This window comes from Nerophis lumbriciformis, linkage group LG11, assembly GCF_033978685.3.
Source record: "Nerophis lumbriciformis linkage group LG11, RoL_Nlum_v2.1, whole genome shotgun sequence".
Taxonomy (NCBI): Eukaryota; Metazoa; Chordata; class Actinopteri; order Syngnathiformes; family Syngnathidae; genus Nerophis; species Nerophis lumbriciformis.
In genome coordinates, this window is record NC_084558.2 from 16,405,956 (window position 1) to 16,420,338 (window position 14,383).

General features: G+C 38.7%; 1 protein-coding gene across 4 annotated transcripts in view; it reads right to left on the minus strand.

Annotated features, from left to right (window-relative positions):
• Positions 1-14,383, minus strand: part of ogfod3 (2-oxoglutarate and iron dependent oxygenase domain containing 3) — a 101,753-nt gene that overhangs the window by 64,293 nt on the left and 23,077 nt on the right. For all 4 annotated transcript variants that reach the window (XM_061967240.2, XM_061967239.1, XM_061967241.1 and 1 more), the window contains exons 5-7: positions 13,442-13,506; positions 12,797-12,853; positions 10,709-10,862 (exon numbers count right to left, since the gene is read on the minus strand). In XM_061967240.2, the coding sequence (XP_061823224.1) occupies positions 10,709-10,862; positions 12,797-12,853; positions 13,442-13,506 (276 nt within the window). The remainder of the gene's footprint in view (positions 1-10,708; positions 10,863-12,796; positions 12,854-13,441; positions 13,507-14,383) is intronic.

The window sequence follows — 14,383 nt, forward strand, 5'->3', positions numbered from 1 at the left end:
TAAATATGTTGCGGACCGCCTTACATAAATGTTTGCATGTACTATACAGTGCTTTACTGCACATTTATGTTATCAAGTTTCTCCTACCTGTGGCGTTATGCTAGGTTTTCAAACATGAGGGAGACATGTACCACTTTTTATGGGCATTTTTAGAAGCAGTTAATCTACATTGAAACCCCTTTTTTTTTGCGCTGTGAAGGTGTGCTCATCGGAGAGAGGCTGCACTTATGTGCTCAAGACACAAAAAATACACACTTCAAGAAGTTTTTTTCATATAGGAGATCATGTTAAAATAAGGGCTGTCAAACGATTAAAATATATAATTGCGATTAATCACATTTTGTTTATACTTAACTCAAAATGATCGCGATTAATCACAGATATAATTTTCCAGTTCCCTTTTTGTTTTTATTTTTCATTTTTCATCATTAATAAGTGTATCCTAGACAGATCATTTTCAAGTTTTAACACCATGAACAGACAATTATTTTGCTTTAATGAAATGTGTTCTAAACTTTACGATTATTTAAACAGCTCAACACAAAAATAACAAACATGATTTAATGACAATAAAAACAGATTTTGTATTTTGTAGAAACACAGAATTTATATTCCTGCTTTTAGAAGCAACTTGCCATGGCTTTGAACCTGATACTTCCATAAGGTAGCCTTTCCTTTGTCAATTTCGGCTCACTTGTGGCTCATCAGTAGCAAGTGAACTGCAGCCAAGTCCCCCCCCCCCCCCCCCGCTACGGCACGGCCCGAGGATCAAAAAGGACGCATGTGTGTTAATCCCCTGCTTTAGAGTTGTATTTTCCGACAGTTTGAGAGTCACTGAATGTGTCCTGACCGGTGATTTGGATGAGCACGAGGAAGACAGAATGAAAAGTATGCACTTCTTTATTTTTTGTCACTTCTAGTGACACTATTGTAGATGTTGTTTGGACGTGTTTTTTTAGTTTTAATAAAGTAATTGTTGAGCAACCCCTCCTCATCATCTTTTCAACATCCGGTAAAAAGCAATTTTTTTGTATACAAAAAAACCGCCACAATCCTACTCAGTGGCCTAGTGGTTAGAGTGTCCGCCCTGAGATCGGTAGGTTGTGAGTTCAAACCCCGACCGAGTCATACCAAAGACTATAAAAATGGGACCCATTACGTCCCTGCTTGGCACTCAGCATCAAGGGTTGGAATTGGGGGTTAAATCACCAAAAATGATTCCCAGGCGCAGCACCGCTGCTGCCCACTGCTCCCCTCACCTCCCAGGCGGTGATCAAGGGGATGGGTCAAATGCAGAGGACAAATTTCACCACACCTAGTGTGTGTGTGACAATCATTGGGACTTTAACTTTAACTTTAATGTAACATGCCTTTTAAAAAGAAAAATGTTTGGATAAGAGCTATTGTATCAAAACCAATGTAAAAGAATACAATAGAATATACTACAAACGATTATAGTATTTGATGAAGTAAGGTATAATGAACAAAAATATAAATGCAACACTTTTGTTTTTGCTCCCACTTTTCATGAGCTGAACTCAAAGATGTAAAACTTTTACTATACACACAAAAGACCTATTCCTCTCAAATATTGTTTACAAATCTTTCTAAATATGTGTTAGTGATCACTTCTTCTTTGCCAAGATAATCCATCTCACCTCACAGGTGTGGCATATTAAGATGCTGATTAAATAGCATGATTATTGCACAGGTGTGCCTTAGGCCAGTGTTTTTCAACCTTTTTTGAGCTGAGGCACACTTTTTGCGTTGAAAAAAATGCGGAGGCACACCACCAGCAGAAATCGTTAAAAAATGAAACTCAGTTGACAGTAAAAAGTTGTTGTCGCAATTGTTGGACGTGACTTTAAACCATAACCAAGCATGCATCACTATAGCTCTTGTCTCAAAGTAGGTGTACTGTCACCACCTGTCACATCACGCCATGACTTATTTTGAGTTTTTTGCTGTTTTCCTGTGTGTAGTGTTTTAGTTCGTGTCTTGCGCTCTTAGTTTGGTGGCTTTTTCTCCTTTTTTGGTATTTTCCTGTAGCAGTTTCATGTCTTCCTTTGAGCGATATCATCTACTTTGTTTTAGCAATCAAGAATATTTCAGTTGTTTTTATCCTTCTTTGTGGGGACATTGTTGATTTTCATGTCATGTTCGGATGTACATTGTGGACGCCGTCTTTGCTCCGCAGTAAGTCTTTGCTGTCGTCCAGCATTCTGTTTTTGTTTACTTTGTTGCCAGTTCAGTTTTAGTTTCGTTCTGCATAACCTTCCCTAAGCTTCAATGCCTTGTCTTAGGGGCACTCACTTTTTTGTTTATTTTTGGTTAAAGCATTAGATACCTTTTTACCTGCACACTGCCTCCTGATGTTCCCGACATCTTCAAAGCAATTAGCTACCGGCTGCCACCTACTGATATGGAAAAGTATTACACGGTTACTCTGCCGAGCTCTAGACAGCACCGACACTCAACAACACATCATTTGCAGACTATAATTACTGGTTTGCAAAAAATATTTTTAACCCAAATAGGTGAAATTAGATTATCTTCCACGGCACACCAGACTGTATCTCACGGCACACTAGTGTGCCACGGCACAGTGGTTGAAAAACACTGCCTTAGGCTGCCCACTATAAAAGGCCACTCTGAAATTCACAGTTTTGCTTTAATGAGGGTCTAGGGGGGTCAGAAAAGCAGTCAGTATCTGGTGTGACCACCATTTGCCTTACGCAGTGCAAAACATATTCTTCGCATTCGTTGCTTGTGGCCTGTGGAATGTTGTTCCACTCTTCAATAGCTGTGCAAAGTTGTTGGATATTGGCAGGAACTGAAACACGCTGTCGCATACGCCGATTCACAGCATCCCAAATATGTCCGGTGAATATGTTGGCCATGCAAGAACTGGGATGTTTTCAGCTTTCAGGAATTTTCTACAGATTCTTGCAACATGGGGCTGTGCATTGTCATGCTGCAACATGTGGTGATGGTCTCGGGTCAATTGCACAAGAATGGGCCTCAGGATCTAGTCACTGTAGCTTTGTGCATTCAAAATGCCATCAATAAAAGATACTTGCGGTTGTTGTCCATAACATACGCCTACCTATACCATAACCCCACCCCCACCATGAGCCACGCGATTCACAACGTTGACATCAGCAAACCGCTCTCCCACATGATGCCACACACTATCTGCCATCTGCCATGAACAGTGAAAACCAGGATTCAGGCGCCATCGAATGTGAGCATTTGCCCACTTAAGTCGGTCACGACGACAAACTGCAGACAGGTTGAGACCCCGATGAGGACGACAAGCATGCAGATGAGCTTCCTTGAGACGGTTACTCACAGTTTGTGCAGAAATTATTTGGTTATGCAAACCAATTGTTGCAGCAGCTGTCCGGGTGGATGGTCTCAGACAATCATGGCGGTGCACCTTTCTGGATGTGGAGGTCCTGGGCTAACGTGGTTACAAGTGGTCTGCGGGTGTGAGGCTGGTTGGATTTACTGCCAAAGTCTCTAAAATGTCTTTGGAAACAGCTTATGGTAGTGAAATGAACATTCAAGTCATGGGCAACAGATCTGGTGGACTTTCCTGCAGTCAGCATGCCGACTGCATCCTCCCTCAAAACTTGCAACATCTGTGGCATTGTGCTGTGTGATAAAACTACGTATTTCTGAGTGGCCTTTTATTGTGGGCAGCCTGAAGCACACCTGTGCAATAATCATGCTGTTTAATCAGCATCTTGATATGCCACTACTGTGAGGTGGGAGGGATTATCTTGGCAAAGAAGAAATGCTCACAAATTTAGACAGATTTGTGAATAACATTTGAGAGGAATAGGACTTTTGTGTAAATAGTAACAGTTTTAGATATTTGAGTTCAATTAATGAAAAATGGGAGCAAAAATAAAAGTGTTGCATTTATATTTTTGTTCAGGAAATGAAGAGTTCCATAACAAAAAATAATACTGTACGATTTATTCAATTTAAGAAATGAGAAAAAGCTTTGGTTAATATTCTATTGCTTCGTAGCAATCGTTTAATGAGTGTAACTATTAAAAAATCATAAAATCCAGACCGCATGGGGTTCCTAGAAATTTAAATACACGGACATAGTTTCCACAGTCACTGCAATAGAGCACACATGAGAACGGTGATCCATGTGGGTGGCCTGATCTGTGTGGTAACAAACAGCAGAAAGGTTTGTTGTTTTTTTTTAAATAATGCACACATGTTAAAAGTACAATTTTAATGTTGATGACAATAATAGTGACGGCTATGTCAAGCAGAAAAAATGTTTTAAAATGTTTATCTAAAATACACATTGAGGATATAGCCTCTTTTATCCGATTACTGGATTATTCTAAGAAACTGATCAATAGATTACTCGATTATGAAAAATACCTTAACCCCACATTATGTCTCCTACCACAATATCAAGGCCACCTACTGTATATGTCGAGGTAAAGCCAAGGTCATGAAAGTCGTGTGAGCAAATTTACCTTTACTCCACTATGGTTTCCTAATGCCATGTAAAAAATGCACATTGTATCATGTCACAGTGCATATTTATGATTTGACACCCTAATAGCTGTATGATCGATGGGAAGAAAATATGCCATCAAAAAATGTCAGACCTTGAATGAGTGTGGGGTTAGCCAATTAGCCCCCAAAATGTCTGCAGAGAAAGATGGAGCAAAGAGTCATATCCCCCCTCCCTGTTCAATTATTTTAGAGCCAGCATAAGTAAATGAGGAAACAAATATTATCATAGCCACATAAAAAACAATGACACAGCAGAGAAGCCAAGAACAACGACATAGAAAACATCTTCCCATACAACACAAATAAATGCAGAACAATATTTAATTAGTTTTTTTGACTAGGTTACATTGAACATGATGCTAAAAATCATCATTCAGAAATATTATTTACAGAGAGAAAATGCCTTAATTAGGCAAGCATATGTACTTGCGTTCATAACATTTACAACTTTTCTTGATGATGAAAGTTAATCCATTTAGATTGTTCCGAATTACAAGATAAATCTTTTTTTCTGTCTTTGAAAGTTTCAAGGGTGCAAAACAGTTTGGAACTGTACATATATTTATAGTTGAAATGATGGTTTACATGCTGATTCTACTACAAAACTCTGCAGCACCCTTATGTTTAAAACGATGACTAAGGATTTTATTTTTTATTTTAATCGGCCACAACTGAAAGAATATATATAGAAATAATATATATAGAATATATAGAAGAAAGAAAAAAATATATATATATATATATATATATATATATATATATGTATATATATACATACATATATATATATATATACTGTATATATACTGTATATATATATATATATACACACACACACACACACACATGTATACACATATTAACATACCTATATATATATATATACCTATATATATATATATATATATATATATATATATATATATATATATATATATATATATATATATATATATATACATACACACACACATATATATACACATATATACATACATATATATACATATATATATACATATATATACACATATATATATATATATATATATATTAGGGGTGTAACGGTACACAAACATTTCGGTTCGGTACGTACCTCGGTTTAGAGGTCACGGTTCGATTCATTTAAGGTACAGTAAGAAAACAACAAAATATAAATTTTTTGGTTATTTATTTACCAAATTTGTAAACAATGGCATAACATACATATACACACAGGGTCCATTGCCAGGTTTAATGTGGTCAACATATATAAAATAAAAACTAAATAAGATAAGGCTCAGAATGGTTTCTTAACAAAACTTTTCTACATATAAAGTGCTTTTTTTGATTGATTGATTGAGACTTTTATTAGTAGATTGCACAGTACAGTACATATTCCGTACAATTGACCACTAAATGGTAACACCCCAATAGGTTTTTCAAATTGTTTAAGTCGGGGTCCACGTTAATCAACATTAAACTGCCTCAAGTTAAATAAAATGACAAAACTTTTCTTCTACATATAAAAAGTGCAACATTAAACAGTTTCAAGTCAACTCAGCCTTGGATTAACTTTTTTTTCCCTCCCCCCCAGCCTGGCTAACTTGGCAGTAAGAGGTGGGAGCTGTTTGATCGTCTTTATCTTTGTTGAAGGTATGTTCACTTGGGGGTGGTGCCGCTTCAAATGCGTTAGCATGTTTGACGTGTTGGCAGAAGCATGCCTTACCGCTGCTGAACAATGTCGGCAAACCTCCGTCCTCAGCCGAAGTGTTCCCAAACGGGAGATCTTAACGAGGCAAGAGGGTCTTCTAGCTCTGGCTTTTATATGTTGTCATAGCCCGGTCATTGCTAGTATGCCGTGTGTTGTGCCTCGGTGTGCATTGTTTACACAACGTGCGCTACGCTACTTAACATGTCCGTGTGGAAACTCGTTCGGTACACCTCCGAACCGAACCGAAACCCCCGTACCGAAACGGTTCAATTCAAATACACGTACCGTTACACACCTAATATATATACACATATATATATATATATATATATGAGATATATATATATATATATATATATATATATATAATATATATATATATATATATATATATATAATATATATATATATATATATATATATATATATATATATATATATATATATATATATAATCTCAGTGACGTGCAGTCAGGGGAGACAGGTGAGGCGGGGCCTCACGTGCCATCATGGAAAGAAAAAAAATGTAAAAAGAAAAAAAATTCACTAAATTGTTATATGTATCCAGTGATTATACTATAAAGTTATTTTCCATTTAACTCCACCAGTTTTAGATTATTTTTATTCAAAATCGCTGAATTTTCACATTTGCCGTTCAAATACTGAGAAGAGACGGTGATCAGCAGCCAGTTGAGGCATGTCACTGAGTTGAGCCTCACCATGGATTGCGCAATAACTCAGCTAACTGCTGGCCTGCTGTGCAGTGAGACCGTATTGCTATATGAATTATATTATACATTTCCATAGTGTAGTTAGCTGAGGTATGTAATGTACAGTGTATTTTGTCAACAACTGTATGTGTGTAACGTATTTCTTGTGCTGAGCAATCATAAAACGGCTGCGAAGACGCACTGTGTGAGGCACGCAGTAATCCCGCCTCCTGGTGGTAGAGTTATGCCGGATAATGCACCCCCGGCGTAGAATGCACCCCCTGACGGGAGTGTTATATCAACTAAAGCCCACACTTAAAGTTTCCACGTGCAAGATCTATTTAAAAACCTTATTTAATAAGAGGCCAAAAAGTGCAAAAACAATAATGTTTGTGTTGGAGGAGTTGTGAATGACTGCTGGGCCACAACATAAGTACACCTGCAGACTGCAGCACGGATGGGCATCAGCCGATCCGCTTCCACAGTCATTGCTTATGCAATGAAAGAGTTCGGCTTGTCGCTAGAGAAGGCATACAACTTTGTCAAGGAAAAGAGGAGCATCACACGACCGAACACAAGTTTCATGCGACAGCTGGCAGAGTACGAGGGCATCCTCGATGCGAGGTACACTGCATTTCTTGAAGTGTGCGTGTAGTTGTCCAAACTCATTCCTATTTGTCAGATTTGTATTTGATCTATATATTCAGCAAACAGAGGTGTTGGAGGAGTTGTGAATGACTGAAATATGAAATCCGGGCTGCAGTCGCTGCTGGGCCACAACATTAGGTACACCTGCAGACTGCAGCACGGATTTGATATTTCATTCATTCACAACTCCTCCAACACGAACATTATTCTTTTTGCACTTTTTGGCTTCTTATTAAATAACTTTTTTAAATAGATTCAATCTTGCACGTGGAAACTTTAAGTGTGGGCTTTAGTTGATATAACACTCCCGTCAGGGGGTGCACTCTACGCCGGGGTTGTATTATCCGGCACAACAGCGGCGCATGGACTTCATTTATAAGTAAAGGTAAGACCATAATAAAGTTTTTTTTTAATCAAATGTGCTTTTTTGTGTGCTACAGTTTGTATGTGTAAAGTTAAAGTCAAGTTAAAGTAGCAATAATTGTCACACACACTAGGTGTGGTGAAATTTTTCCTCTGCATTTGACCCATCCCCTTGATCACCCCCTGGGAGGTGAGGGGAGCAGTGGGCAGCTGCGGCGCCACGCCCGGGAATCATTTTTGGTGATTTAACCCCCAATTCCAACCCTTGATGCTGAGTGCCAAGCAGGGAAGAATGCTGGTATGAGCTTTTAAACACAACCCGTTAACTGCTGCCAATCAAATGGTGAATAAGATACTCTTTAGGGTTCATATGTTTGTAAATCTGACTGTGATGAAGTCAGTGCCTCACCAGCCATGAACCTCACCGCACGTCACTGATATATATATATACATATTAGAGATGCGCGGTTTGCGGGCACAACCGCGGAGTCCGCGGATTATCCGCGGATCGGGCGGATGAAATTAAAAAAAATTAGATTTTATCCGCGGGTCGGGTCGGGCGGTTAAAATAAAAAAAAATTAGATTTTAAATAGATTCAGGCGGGTGGCAGTTAAACCAATTCGGAAATATATATACATAGTTAAATGTTGTTACCCACATACGAAAAACGAGCAGGCACCTGCTGCATATGCCACAACAGAAGAAAAAAAAAAAAAGAGATGGACACTTTTACGGAGCGGAGAAGGGACGCCTCGCCGGGGTCCGGGACCGAGGCCCCTTCCCCCGAGAGGGCCCCACCAGGAGCCGTAGCTGAGGCGATCCGCGAGAAGGGCCCGACGCACGTCCAGGGTCACCACCGCGCCCACCGCACCGACACCCCGCCTCGTCCGCCTTCGCCGCGGCCGGCGTCACGCGCATCAGGTAAGCAGCTTACCTGCCCGCCACCCCCGTGACCGGGGGCTCGTAACAGGGGTCACTCCGCGCGCTCCGCCCGCGCAGCTTACCTGCCCGCCACCCCTGTTGCCGGGGGCGCGTAACAGGGGTCACTCTGCGCGCAGTGCGCTCACGAAAGGGGTGGGGCTCACCCTGGTTGATATAGACAGCAGGACGGTGGCCATGGAAGTCGGAACCCGCTAAGGAGTGTGTAACAACCCACCTGCCGAATCAACTAGCCCTGAAAATGGATGGCGCTGGAGCGTCGGGCCCATACCCGGCCGTCGCCGGCAGCGAGACGCGCTTGGAGGTGCGCTCAGCGCGGCTCCCATATGATTGCGCACTGGTGTGCGTCTGGGTCGTGACAGGGTGGCACGCGAATGTCTGTGTTGCATTGGATCAGTCTCCTTTCTTTAACAGGCAAAAGCTTTATAACCTCACTAATGCCTTGCATCGTCTATATTAGATATATAACAACGGGCGGGTGCGGGCGGGTGCGGGCGGGTGCGGTTCTGATCAAATGTTAGGTCGGGTGGATGGCGGATGGTTGACGACTTTCTGATGCGGTTGCGGATGAAATAATTGCCTATCCGCGCATCTCTAATACATATATATATTCATATATATATATATATATATATATATATATATATATACATATATATATATATATATATGTATACATACATATACTTATATATATACATATATACAGTATATATATATATATATATATATATATATATATATATATATATATATATATATATATATATATATATATATATGTGTGTAGGCAAAACAGCTAAATTTTTGTTTCATCTGACTTCACATGGACAAAGATAAGACCTTCTGGAGGAAAGTTCTGTGGTCAGATGACACAAAAATTTCGCTGTTTGGCCACAATACCCAGCAATATGTTTGGAGGAGAAAAGATGAGACATTTAATCCCAGGTACACCATACCTACTGTCAAGCATGGTGGTGGTAGTATTATGCTCTGGGCCTGTTTTGCTGCCAATGGAACTGGTGCTTTAAATGGGACAATGAAAAAGGAGGATTACATCCAATCTCTTCAGGACAACCTAAAATCATCAGCCCGGAGGTTGAGTCTTGGGCGCAGTTGGGTGTTCCAACAGGACAATGACCCCAAACACACGTCAAAAGTGATAAAAGAATGGCTAAATCAGGCTAGAATTAAGGTTTTAGAATGGCCTTCCCAAAGTCCTGACTTAAATGTCTGGACAATGCTGAAGAAACAAGTCCATGTCAGAAAACAAACACATTTAGCTGAACTGCACCAATTTTATCAAGAGGAGTGGTCAAAAATTCAACCAGAAACTTACCAGAAGCTTGTGGGTGGCTACCAAAAGCGCTTTATTGCAGTGAAACTTGCCAAGAGACATGTAACCAAATATTAACATTGGTGTATGTATACTTTTGACCCAGCAGGTTTGGTCACATTTTCAGTAGACCCATAATAAATTCATAAAAGAATCAAACTTCATGAATGTTTTTTGTGACCAACAAGTATGTTCTCCAATCACTATCGCAAAAAAATAAGAGTTGTAGAAATTATTGGAAACTCAAGACAGCCATGACATTGTGTTCTTTACAAGTGTATGTAAACTTTTGATCGCGACTGTGTATAAATAAATATAATGATATAATAATAATAATATATAAAAATATTGACACCGATGTTTAATTTAGAGTTGGAGTACCCAGAAAAACCAATGCGATCACAGGGAAAATATGCTCAAAAGCCAAGCACATAAAATATATCAAGAACTCGGAACCTATCAAATACCTTATCAATGTGTGGGTGCCAGTACTCGTCATGTTGGGTCTTGGCTGTTGTGGAGTTGATCCGGGAGAAGAAAGTGGGCTTGGTGAGATACATCAGAGTTTGGTCCAAACCAAACGTCTCTGCAATAACAGTTTGGATTCGCTCGCGTACATTTCTAAAAGTGAGAAAAAAATGACAGAAGTTAAGGCAGCTTTACTCGCCAAGGGGTTGTCCAAGCTGCGTTTAAGCAGCTACATGTTGAATATTTAATCTTTTTGTTATCGTAAAGGGTGGGTGTAGTAATAGATTATACATTTAATTGGAAATCTCGTATACAAAATTTACAACATAAGGTGGCAGGAAATACTTCAATAATGAACAAAGCAAAATATGTTGTGGACCAAAAATCACACCATATTCTCTACTTCTTGCGAATGTTATCATAGCTGAGTTATTGTGTAGAAATGTGGGAAAATAACTACAAAAGTACGCTTCATTCACTAATCGTGTTACAAAAGAGATCGGTTAGAATAATACATAATGTTTGATAAGAGAACATTCAAACTATTTACTGAATCAAAAATATTGAAATTTAATGATTTAGTGCATTTGCAAACCGTGTAAGTTATGAACAAAGCAAACTATAATTATTGTCTCAATTATTCTCAACAAAAGAGGAGAAAAGCACTTAAGACATTTATGTACTATATCAGTATGTGTAATTGAATTATGGCATTATTAATCACATAAGTCAAACAAAGTAATATGATGATCCAGTTTAATAAAATGTTCAAACTCAAATTGTTTGCAAAGTAAAAAGAAGAATAATTCTAATAAACATCTTGAACCTTATTGAAAAATACTGATCTCAAACAATGTAGTGGTATATAAATTCTCCCTTTCCAGTTACTCTACCCACAATTGTCTGAGAAAAGTCACCATTGCAATAAAAGAACAATAACAATGTAACCAAAATTTTAATTATAAAATGTAAACAAAACCACTAAAATAACTAATATGATACGCAGATACTGTGGTAAAAAAAAAACAGCTGTTTGCACCGACAGACAAGAATAGACGTTGCCGTCGAATAAACTCTGAGGAAAATCAAGTAATTTTGAAAATACAACAAAAGAGTCGATTCAACCACGCTATTGTCGATTCAATACCAATACCTATCTTTGTGTCGATACTATCTCTATTTAGATCAATACACCCACTATTTTTGGTCATGTTTGTTTATGCAAGATTTTAGGCTTGAAAGACTATAGTTTGGCTCCGCGATGGGACAAAATTGTCGTGTGTGTTGTGTTAATATTGTCATACCACACCATTCACATTAAGATCAAAACTGACCACAGAACTTTCCTCCAGAAGGTCTTATCTTTGTCCATGTGATGTCAGATGAAACAAAAATGTTGCTGTTTGGCCACAATACCCAGCAATATGTTTGGAGGAGAAAAGGTGAGACCTTTAATCCCAGGAACACCAACCCTACCGTCAAGCATGGTGGTGGTAGTATTATGCTATGGGCCTGTTTTGCTGCCAATAGAACTGGTGCTTTACAGAGAGTAAATGGGACAATGAAAAAGGTTAATGAAACCCCTACGGTAAATCTAAAATACATGAGTCTAATAAATATGGTCTTCATAGGTGCAGAGTCAAAATAATAGGCAAAATGTTTTTTCTGATAGCTGCCAGTAGTCTTTCTCTCGCTCTAAAAAAAACAAGACTATAGGAGATTAGATGATATATTTTTTGCGCATACAAAAATGATTATGTCCAAAGTGCAGGCATACGCTATATTTACTACATTTGAAAACTACTAAATGTTGGTCAAACTAATCCTTATATGTAATATTCCTATTGTTTCTTTACTCAGCCAGTGTTTTTTTTTCAGCTTCGGTTTTCAGTTATTTTTGTGACGTTAACACAAAACCGTGATGCTATAGGAAACATATGCTATATTGACAACATTAAAACCAGAAATGGGAATTATTTAATTCAAACATTATTGGAAGTCCAACAGCATGGACCAGACTGTAGTCACATTTGGAGATCCACTGTAAAATAAAAGGATTGCTTTAAAAGTAAAGGTTATTTGGTCACCTGTATAGCTGGAAATCCTCTTCTGTGAACACCTCCTGGATCTGATCCCCAAAATACCTGGACCCAGGTTCCAGATGCATACAAATCCAGGCAGAGATCAGAATAGGAGACAAAACGAACAGAATAAACACAATGGTTGCGTAAAAGAGTTGGGTCTGTTGGCAAACATTAAAAGATTAAACACCTCCTAGGCTGGGTAATGACACTGTTTATGTCAAAGTGGTTCATGTGAGGAACCTTATGAGTAACAGGTTAAGGGTGAAATGGAGTTGAACTTTGATTAAAGTCGCCCAGATTGTGTTCCCTGAGGATCCTGTCACCTGCCGAGTGGGATGACAGATGGAAAAAACCTAAGAGTGAAATTAATGAGGGTGTTGGTGGACATGAATAGTGGGAAAAGGATAGAGAGGAGCAGATGATCCCAAGAAGGATCATATTTCGCTTGCAGTGACAAATGGGTACAGGTATGGGTCACTGGACCTGGAAGTGATATCTCACAAAAAACAGCATATCAGCAAGATTAATGAGCAACTATTTCGGGTGAAAATACTCCTGCAAATGTTACATATTATGGAAGACATTCCGGCAATCAAATGCAGGAAAAGATCTCATGTAAAAATAATTTAAAATGACTAAGTTTCCCACCTGTAAATGTTGACAAATTGTTTCCCCATTGACAATGCTCCTGAGTGCAGGTCCAAGATGGAGGCCTTTTAGGGTCAAAACAAACAAGGATTAGCACAAATAAATAGTGCATACACAGCATGGTCGTTGTTGCAAATGCAAGCCTTGAATGTTGTTAGCGTTACATATGTTTTATTCCCAGCAGTCTCACTTTCCATAACGCATGGCATATAATTGGCTAAGAACGAGACTTGCTTGGAACAGACAGCTGGGATTAGGACATGCCATGTCTTTTTCGCCCTCAGAACAGAACAGTAGAACCCTAGAAGGTGCTATAATTCATTATAGCAGGAAAATTAAATGTGAACGATAAAAACTAAATGACAAATAATAGGAATTGTACTAACGCTAAATAAAATCCTCATACAATAAATGAGTACCGTATTTTTCGGACTATAAGTCGCAGTTTTTTTTCATAGATTGGCCGGGCTCCAGTGCAACTTATACATGTTTTTTTCCTTCTCTATTATGCATTTTCGGCAGGTGCGACTTATACTCCGGTGCGACTTATACTCCGAAAAATACGGTACTTTAGTTCTTTATATAATTACAGTGACATAATGTACATCACAGGTGTCAAACTTCCTCCGGCCCGCAGAATCACAAAAATGCAAAGTGCATCTGGCCAGCATAGCAAATTTGGAAGCCACAGTGGAATTAATAAGATGCATTGCATTAACCTTTCTTAGTCAATATGTCTGATTACCACCAAAAGTAGCAATCATTTACTCAAAACGACACCACTTATTTATTAAACCAATTAATCCTGTTCGGACCACCGAGTGCTTAGAATTTTGGGTCCCTGTGTACTTGAGTTTGACATCTGTGATGTATATTATTTTTTGTGTTCTATTAAATATACCAGGGCTAATTGTTATTCGGAGGATGGCGCTAGCTGTTTTA